Source organism: Diospyros lotus, chromosome 6, assembly GCF_014633365.1.
Source record: "Diospyros lotus cultivar Yz01 chromosome 6, ASM1463336v1, whole genome shotgun sequence".
Lineage (NCBI taxonomy): Eukaryota > Viridiplantae > Streptophyta > Magnoliopsida > Ericales > Ebenaceae > Diospyros > Diospyros lotus.
The window spans coordinates 8,942,807-8,953,447 of record NC_068343.1 but is presented as its reverse complement, the minus strand read 5'-3'; the positions used below and the strand labels follow the sequence as shown (position 1 = coordinate 8,953,447).

Here is a 10,641-nt window from a genome sequence, read left to right as displayed (position 1 = left end):
CTAGGTAGTGGTGGTGGTGGTTGTCACTTAATCCTTGGGTACGGGCGTTTCCAGTTCGTGCCATGGTGTGGCAACATGAAGGTTGGTTTGAAAGGCTTTAGTGAACTTATGGAGTATGTAAGTTTTACCGAGCCCCACGGTGGGCGCAGGGCCGGCCCTGGGCCAGGGCTACCAGGGCCACAGCCCAGGGCCCATAAGTGAAGGGGGCACAATTTTCTTTTTTAAATATATGTATATATGTGTATAAAAAATTTAAAAAAAATTAACAAAAGAAGTTGCCACTTACACCTTGTCAAAAGAAGATTTCATTGATATTTTTATTTTGTTGGTATATGTGATGATTGTTTTTATTTCGATTAATCGTAGAGGATAAAAGTAAGGGTGTCAATGGTTCGAATTGATCCGGTTCTATAAGAATTCAATAACCGAACCATTTTTAAAGATTCCAAAAAAATAAGAACCGTAAGCAAACCATTACATATATAAAACCAAGCCATGATCAATCTGTCACTCCAGATCGGTTTCGGTTCGATTTCGGTTTTATCCAATCAACATTTAACTTCTAAATGTTTTCGCAAAATATAAAATTACAAATAAATTTTTTAATTAAAATAAACTCATAACTTCATTAATGCTTCAAGTCTTGAAGTAAAAGTAAAACAAAATAATTCATCGACTATCTCATCAAATGAGATTACATCGACCGTTTAGTATAGCAATAGCGCATAAAATGTTAGCAATAGAAGAGTTCATGAATCTCGTTAGTTTCCTAAGAAGTGATACTATTTATGCATATGTATATATATATATACTCAAAAAATTATAATATATATAAGTATAATATCGGTTCCGGTTCGGTTAGAAACATGGTTTGAAAAAAAAAAATAGTAACCAAACTAAATATATTGGTTCTTAATTTTTTAACACCAGAACCTAACCATTGAACCAATTCAAAAGGTATTGTTCGGTCCGGTTTGGTCTAGTTTACCGATTTTTGGATATTTTTTGACAACCCTAGATGAAAGGAAGATTGATCAAATCAATAAATGCTTACTGAGATTCGGGAGAAAGTATGTAGATTCAAATATGTTGTTTTTGGTTTTTAATACAATATTTACAATGCAAGGTACTCTTTTTCCTTCATTTGGGGTTTTGTACTATTAGATTTTCTTCAAATAAGGTTTTAATAAGGTCTCAAATTATTTTTTGTAAATTCTTATCATTTTAATAAAATTAATTAATTAATAAATTTTTATTTAATTTATAAAAAAAGGCACACTTGAAAAATTTTGCCCCGGGCCTCCGAAAACCCAGGACCGGCTCTGGGTGGGCGCCACATGTTCCTTTTTAACCAAAAGAGGACGATCGGAGGCGGGGCGCGAGTTCCTGCGACAAGTCCATCGGGGGCGCAGCTGGCATCTGCAAACACTCTGACGCTCGAGTGAGTAAGAGAGATAATATATCAGTAGGTCAGGGATCATAACATATCTTGGCTTTAAAGAGAACTGATTGATATAGGAGGAGGAGATGTCCTTTTGCATGCATGCGTCGTGCGTTTGCAGGTGATGGGATTGACTATCTGGCACCGGTAGAGGTTCACAGGTGGTAGCATAGTAGTGACGAGACTTTCATTAATATGGATGAGATTCGCCATTAATGAGAATGAGATTTGAGACGACCGCGCGGATATCCAGTGGAGTTGCAATGATAGCGTGGCAAGCTGGCGTTGGGTCAAGATTGAGCCTAAAGAGAAGGTCAAGATTGGGTCCAAGAAGAGGGCCGAGATTGGGCCTAAGGAAAGGGGCCAAGATCGGCCCGAATGGTCCATTTTCCAAAAAAAAAAAAGGCATAAATTTTCAGCTATAACATTATTTAAACACTGTGTTTAAATAATATTGTTAAAATATGAATATGACATATTACCAATATCAAGGTAAGAGAAGAATTTTGGCTAGAAGATATTTATTAAGAATGCCCATAGCTTAGATATACTATTTGTATTTATTTATGCCGTCTTTTAATAGTCGTGCGTGTATTTGAATTCACTAATTACATAATATTTCTTTTTTTTTATCACACAAATAGTATATATATATATATATATATATATATATATACTGGTCCTCACATCGCATTATTGCGTGTTCATTGATTGTGGATTGACTCTTAAATTGTTAACATCCATTTAATGGACTAGGTGGAGGGGCACTATGGAGTACAGATCCAACAACTCAATGCATACTGATAAATATTATATTTATAAATAAATTTAATAAATAATTTTTAAAAAATTAATATGACATATATAAATTTAGAATAATTTTATTTAAAATTAATAATAAATTTATTCACTATTATAAATTATTATTAATATTAATTTTAAATAAGATTAATATAAATATGTGTGTTCCTGATAATGTAGTGGCCGATCACCATCTTCTGCCTCTGCCTATGCACCTGCAATGGAGATGAGGACTTACTCCTCGATTTATTTCTGACGATCAAGTCAGAACTTCAGACTAAAAATCTAAGAATTATTCCTTATGCTCAAGAAATCAAAAGATGATCGAAAAAAATTCCTTACCTTTCCTTGTTTTCTTTCTTTTATCTTTGCGCTGAGATAAAGATTCTAGATAGAGATCTTCGGGATCTCTATCCCACTCTTCTTGGAATCTTGTTACTAAGGATTCCATAATGGCCACTGCCTTCGATGGGATCAAGATAATCCCTATCCCCAGGATCTTCGACGAGATGGCTGATTCTTGAGAATTCAAAGACTCTCTTATCTATCATCAAGTCAACTGTCACAGAAATATATGTCTGCCACGTGTCTTCCTTGGAGTCAAGCAAGGTATCGTAGCCGAGGTGTTTCTTTAGCAGACACGTGGCACTGCTGTCAATAATTACATGTTCAGGACGTAAAAATAATTATGAATCCGAGGGTATTTCCCTCGTCAATTCCATATCAACTTATAAGAGTTATTTATTAACTTATTTGTAAATATGAATATTAGACTGCTTTATTTATGCTCATTTTTCAATAGGTGCGAATTCAAAAGTATCTATATAATAAAGCAAGAAGGTTTTTGAAATTGAGAGACAAATGTGAGGGGGACATTTTTGGATGGTTGAGATTAATGGCTCAGATCAATTCTTTTTCCCCCCAAAACCATCCCATCCTCCCTCACCTCACGCACACACTCTGCCCAACCCGCTAACACACGCACACACTGCCTCTCTCTCTCTCTCCCTCTCTCTCTTTCTTTCTCTCACAGTCACCCACCCACGCCATCGTCGCCGCCCCCCCTGTCGCGCCCAACCGGCAGCCGCTCAATCGCCGTCGTCCCCCATCGGCCATACTGCCTCTCCCAACTTGAGATCTGGGTTTGCTGTGAAGCTTACTTGCAGCGATGGATGACGAAGACATTCAGTCGGCGAAGGAGGAGGAAGCAGAGGAGGAAGCCGAGTAGGCCATCGGCGATGGCGAAGGTGAAGCGACAGCAAGCAAGAGAAGAACGGCAGCGAGAAATCACGGTCGTCGGTGGCGCTCGATGGCGACCGACGGGTGAGTTACAGGAAGAAGACCGAGCCTGACGTAAAGGACCGCTGGAAGCTCAATGTGTGTGTAGCTTCACTGTGTGTATATATTTTACTGTGTGTATATATTTTATGTATATAGATTTTATGTATGTATTGATTTGTCTCAATGTGTGTATATGCCTGAAGTTAACTGTGTGTGTGGCTCACTGTGTGTATGTATATATTACTATGTGTGTATGCCTGAAGCTCAGTATGTATGTATTACTTATTGTGTACATTTCTTCGCTTGATGCTCACTGTGTGTGTGTATTACTCACTGTGCATGTAATATATGATTCAATTTGATTATGTATGAATTATTTCAGGGATTGATTGGTTCAATTTGGTATATATTGATAGTTCAAATAATATATATTTTTGTAGTCCCTGATTCAATTTTATTCACAATATATTATAAATTAAAATTAATTAGTATATATTTATGTAGTTCTTGAAAACTATTAATTAAATGTAGCACATAAATTATTAATCAAATTTGAGAGATCATACTTTTAAATACACCATAGTTCAAATTTATATGTAAGGAGAATGAGTATGACATTGATATACAGCTGATGCACTTAATTCTAAATTTTGTTTTTCACCTTTATTTCATGTAATATAGCTTTTGTTTTAATTAAATTTATATTATAATACTCTTAATTCTAAATAATTAAAAACAATCTCTTTATAAAATAAAAAAAATACAAAAATAATCCTCATAATTTATGTAGGATGATTTCTCTATTTTTTGATTTCAAATTTAAAATTATACTAAAAATAAAATAATTATTATTATTATCATCATCATCATACCTTAAAAACTTCAAGCACAAGTTGCCCGGAAGCCCACTTAACCCAATATCAATAGTAAATCAAATTGCAAAACTTTAATCTAAATGCTTATTTCACATTATTTTGTAACTAAATTGAGAGTACATGACATCAGTGATAGTTAATGTTGTTATTCGCGATAAGCGTGACCTTAATACTATTTACATTCATGAGATAAGCATAAAAGTCACTTGAACATTGTATATATACTAGCGTATACTCGTGTCTGCGTGTGTGTGTGTGCGCGTTCGCGACTATGAAGGGGGGAAGTGGCCATCAACGATGCTCGGGGGGGCAGCTATCAACGACGGCGGGCGGGGGAGAGGGTGGTGAGCGCCATGGCCGCTAGGGGGGAGGGAGAGAGGGGAATCTAGGTTCCCCGAACCCCAAAATTCAGGGAACTTGGGTTTCCTGACTCCCGAGGTTTGAGGTACTCGGGATTCAGGGAACCTCGGTTCCTCGAACCCTGAAAGTCAGGGAACCTAGGTTCCCCGAACCCAGCGTCCGCCATGGGCGGTCACCAATGCCCCCTTCTAGCCGGGCGTTGATAGCCGCCAACAACCCCCCTCAGCCATCAACGTTCCTCGAACCTAGCGGTCGTCATGGGTGGCCGCCAACGCCTCCCTTCCGCCTGCTGACCGCTAATGGCCGCCTCCCCCTATTGTTAATATTATTTACACCGTGTCTTTTATTTAAATACACGTGCCTCTATTCTAAAGATACATCTATTCCGTGCCTTTACATAATGCATTTTAATTTTAATATTATTTACACCATGTCTTTAAGCATATTTATATTCATTTTTTTATAATTTCATGTTTAAGAACTATACACATTGTCTTCAGATACGTGATATAAGTGAGTTTAGACTTTCAGTTTAGTACGTGTCCAAGTTTAGTGTTTGATTATTTCGCGTTCAAATTTAATATTCGATTTTTTTTAGTTGCACCGTGCCTTTAGGCACGGGTTATCCCTAGTTATTTAATAATAGAGAAAAAAATTGTAATATGAAATTATTATGGGCAACACAACAATTACGTATTAAGTGCAACTAAGTACCTATTAAGCCCCCATTTAGCTTTGAGTTTGCATTATTATATGTAGGGAGGGAGCTGGTTCAGGACGGACAAACGTAATAAATAAAATATTTGATAAATTTTAATTTAATCTAATTAGATGCGGTTGAAGTTTGAAGTCAATTAGAGTAGGTTTTGATGTCAGGTGATTTCAAATGTTTTACTAACTATTTATAATTAAAATTTAACTTAACATTATCGTACAGTTTTATATAATTAAACTCAAATCAGCAGCACCTAAGATCAGATCATTGCTAGCTTCTACGATTTTTTATTTATTTTTTATTTTGTTTAGTTATAAGGATGATACATATGTTTTGTATTTTAAAAACTATATTTAGCTTTTTGTCTCAGTTAACCAAAAAAAAAAAAAAGAAAAGGTAAATCATCATTTTATCCATCAAATATAAATTTTATCGTTATAAATTTAAAGGTTGCATAAGATTGTAAATTGTAAAAATTTTTGTATATACGAAGCAATAATAAACATTTACTTGTATTAATATTTTGCATATATATATATATAATTAAGCGTGTTTAGCCAACGAGATTTATTTTAAGACGTGAACCAGAATAGTAAACGATGAATTAAATTGATTTATATTTTTAAAAATATTATTTAAATGTTTAAGAATAAATATTATTATCATATTAATTAATTAAACACATAATATAATAAGACAAAAAATATCACACTAAATATTATTTTAAATGTCCTGGAAGCATTTCATTGGGTATCTTCAGGATAAGCAGCTTCGAGGATGCCGTCCCGCTCTGCCTCGGTGGTTGGGTGGGTGGGCCCTGGCGGCCTCATCGCCAGATTCACCACTGCTTCTGCGTTGCTTCCTGTTGTTGCCAGGCAAATGCAATCCATCAAGCGTCGTCGTTTACGGTTACGAATTTTTACCCCATCTCCATCGTCTCTCTCATTCCACCGCGGAACTTACCCCTCCCCCCCAGTTCTCGTCCCCCCAATTCTTGTCCTCCCCCCCCCACCACGCGCCCTCCCTCCGCTTTCTTTCTAAAAATCCAAAGGCCAAACGCGTGGGTCCTTGCCTCCGCTTTTGACCAGTGACCACCCACTCCTCGTCTCCGTCTTCTTTCTCCAGTCCTTCCTCATGGAGGACTGATTAGCCAATATCCCCCATTCTAAAAGGGCCTCGCTTTGGCCCATCGATCCGTGGATACACCAGTTGATGGCAATGGGAGGCCAATTTAGCAAGACGAGAAGCGGCCGCGGAGAGGGTAGTCGTAGTAGTGGTAGTGGTAGTGGTAGTCGCAGTTCTAATCGCCCGATCCGATTCAGCTCCGTTCCCCTTCCCGAAATCAACCGCGATCTGAGCTCCTACGAGGCCGCTTGCCGGCGCGATCCGGACCTCCGGTCCTTTGACTCTTCCCTCCAACAGCGCACCAGCAGGCTCATCACCTCCCTCGCCGACGGCGTCGACGGACGGTCGCTTTCCTTGGACGTCCTCCGGAATTTGCTCGAGTTCTGCTTGGTCGAGGTCAACCATGAAGTGGTCGATTTCATCCTCCAATGCAAGGAAGACATATGGCGGAACCGGGAACTCTCCGATCTGGTCGACGACTACTTCAAGAACAGCTTCCTTAACTTGGAGCTGTGCGCCGCCCTTGACAGATCTCTCAAGCGTTCCCGCGACGGCCTACTCGTAGTCAAGGCCGCTTTGCAGAGTTTCGAGCAAGACGGGAGCAACCAAACTGATCAAGGCTACGGGAAAACATTGGGACAGTTAAGGGAATTCGAGGCCATCGGGGACCCTTTCACGGAGGAGTTCCTATTGCTGTTTCAGTCAGTTTACGAGCACCAAAAGTCGATGCTGAACAAGCTGGACGAGAGAAAGAAGAAGCTTGATAAGAAGTTGGAATCCGTTAAGACGTGGAGGATGCTGTCCAACGTAATATTTGGGGCCACATTTGCTTCCGTTTTGGTCTGTTCCGTGGTGGTGGCGGCCATTGCTGCACCGGCGGTTGTGGCGGCTCTGGTAGGCGTGGCGGCTTCGGCTCCTCTGGGGTCTATGGGGAGCTGGATTAACTCCCTCTGGAAGAAACACGCGAAAGAACTGGAAGGACAGAGGAAAATTAACCTTTTAATGCGAACTTATACAGACTTTACGATCAAGGATTTGGAAAGCATTCAGGTACGCGTGGATAGATTGAAAATTGATATAGAAGCCATCTTACACAACGCGGAGTTCGCTCTTGCAGAAGAGGAGGGGGTGATTCTGGCAATGACTGAGATCAAGAAGAATCTCAATCAATTTATGCAAAGTATAGACGAGCTGACCGAGCGTTCTCATACGTTTAGCCTATACGTGAGAGAAGCGAGCTTGGTGATTCTGAAAAAGGTTATTGAACATCCCAGCACCGGCTGAAGATCAAATTCATTTCAGGCCGGTATTCTTAAATTGAAAAGATTTCTATGAAATCTTGCCAATGTAAAGTTCTGATTTTTCCTTAACCGGAGCAGATTTCCATGAAATATTGGTTTATGACCGAAATTGATGGCTATATGGTTATCTGGCGGTTCCATCCGTCCAGTTTCCCTTCCCCTCTTTCCCCCTCCCTCCCCCTACTTCTGCCCCATCTTCTCTTTCCCTTCTTATCCGTGTATTCGGTTTCCGGTGGCTGAAAAGATTTCTATGAAATCTTGCCGATGTAAAGTTGTGATTTTTCCTTAATTGGAGCAGATTTCTATGAAATCTTGGTTTGTGACCGAAATTGAGGGCTATATGGTTATCTGGCGGTTCCATTCGTCCAGTTTCCCTTCCCCTCTTTCCCCCTCCCTCCGCCTACTTCTGCCCCATCTTCTCTTTCCCTTCTTATCCGTGTATTTGGTTTCTGGTGGCCCCATCCGACCAGTTTCCCCCCTCCTCCCTCCCTTTCTCTGCACCGCTTCTCTCTTCCCCCCCATGCCGTGTTCGCGGCCTTTTGGCAGCTCCTTCCGACCAGTTTTCATTCCTTGGTTGAGTTGACCGGCCTAATATCGGGGAATTTGACAGTTTGCTCCTGTTTCAAATTTCATCGCCGAATGGAGTTGTCGGTGGTTGGAGGTTCTTGGAATTGACGGTTCCCCCCTCCCCTCAAAGAAGTTCTGTGGTTCTTTGGTGGCTTCTACCTGGCCAGTTTCCGTCCTCCATTGAGGCTTCCGGCCTAGTATTGTGGAATTTAATAGTTTGCTCATGTTTCAAATTTTATCGCGAAATGAGGGTTGTCCTTAGCGGTGGGTGGTTCCGGCCTGGCCTGTTCCCCTCAGGGCTTCTCTACTGTTCTCTTTGGCCCCTCTTCTTAATGAGGCAGTTGTTGATGTTCTCCTTTGTATGCTGTTTCTTTATTGTATATGGTTTTTTATCTCGCATGTTTGAGGTCTACCCTATTGTTGAGTGTTGCTTCCTCTTTAGCTAGTGTGCTGTTGTAGTGTTTCTTTGCTTTGAGTGGAAACAATGTTGAATTTGTGGTAACAAGGTTCGTGTCAGAAATAATCTCATTATCTCAATATATTAGGTTGCTAAGAAGTAAAACTATATCATCTAGGAGAGTGACACAAGCAGCTAGCATAGGAGTAGCAGTGTGGAAAGGGCCAAGGTTTACCTTTTTGTCTTAGATTTGAAGACTTGGATAAGTACTTCAAGTTTGAGGAGGTCATACTGGTGATCAAATTTGTAGTTTATTCATCAATAGGAGCAGCAGTTCAATTTAACCTTTATAAAGGTTACCCTAACAGTGAGATTAACATCTCTTGTGATTCTTGAAAATAACTGTGAAGTGCCCTCATTGACAAACATTTTGAGGGAATAGATGCATAGCTACGTTTCTCATGCACGAACCCAATCAATCAAGCAGGAACAATATATATATAGATATATATTTTAGGACTGAAAGCCATTTGATTGTACAATCACAATATTGGCATAACTAGGACAGTTTATATAGGAGAGCATGGAGTATGACCAACATCGCTGATAGCTGAGGGACTGCTAGCAGGGTGGCACCATAGGTCTAGCTTTCTATCATGAACGTTTTCAAGAGCTCACCTTCTCTGCACTCAATTATCGGACATGATTCTTGGCTGATGGCAAGTGTTAACTAGATGTTAACTGTAATGCCAAATATCCTCATCCAAAATGCTAACTGAACCTGACTCTTGGGGTCATGAGACAAACCAAGTAGTATACTCAGGACTTCAATAACTATCGATGTGGAACTAAGTTGTGACAGTAACAACTTCCAGACTTGTAACGAAAGGGGTATACTCTGCTTCCAGCTCCAGTGTAGGAATCTGATTAGGTAAAATGCGTTGAAGAGCCAGAACATGACTGGCTGCTTGGTTGAACTAGTGAACAGGCCCTGGACTGCAAACTATGGGTGCTATTTTGCCGGAAGAAAGATGCTGGTTTGGTCATTTTTTTGAGATTTGGCACCTTATTGCAACATCAGAGGATGGTGGCTCGAAGCACTGATCCATAAGGGCAGTAACAATTGAGCCTGAAAGTTGCAGCATATATGAAAGTTGTATTTTCTAGCTATATGATCTATGTTGGCATGCCATACATGTTGTGCATACGTTTAAAGACAATAAAAATGTTTCATTAGAGTAATCACCAAGTTTGCCACACCTCCACATTGAAAGCAATTGACCAAATAGGCATGCATTTGTATAACAAATCATAATTCTATAATTGCTGCCAATTGAACACCTATGAAATGAACAAATGCAGGTGTTTCAATGTAGTCTTCACCGATATATTCGTTGGGATTGGCACTCTCTGGAACCTCTCGCACACTTTTTTGTCAAAAAAATGGTTTGGAAAATTCGGGTCATTCATTGCCTTTGAATTGTGTCATTTGTGGCAAGAATGGCCTTTCTTTGCTTCTTCGTAACTCAACCAACACGGTGTACTGTTCATTCATTGGTTTGTTTTTTTATGTGAACTTTTAGAGAATTTTCAAGATTAGTAGCATCAATCAAGAACATCGGCTTCAAGTCATATTTGTTTTGCTATGTAATTAAAAATATATATATATAATTATAAAAATAGGAATAGGTAGACCAGCGACATCAAGAATATTATTGTCTACGATCTCATTCACACTGATTTAACTTTCGGAGACCTGTCCTGTCCTGTCCTGTCCT

General features: G+C 39.5%; 1 protein-coding gene across 1 annotated transcript; it reads left to right on the top strand.

Moving 5' to 3' along the window:
• Window positions 1-6,480: 6,480 nt before the first annotated feature.
• On the top strand, window positions 6,481-8,907 carry LOC127804676 (UPF0496 protein 1-like). Its single transcript, XM_052341600.1, has one exon. It carries the CDS (start codon window positions 6,686-6,688, stop codon window positions 7,880-7,882), a length of 1,197 nt encoding a protein of 398 aa, XP_052197560.1. The 5' UTR covers window positions 6,481-6,685; the 3' UTR covers window positions 7,883-8,907.
• Window positions 8,908-10,641: the final 1,734 nt, after the last annotated feature.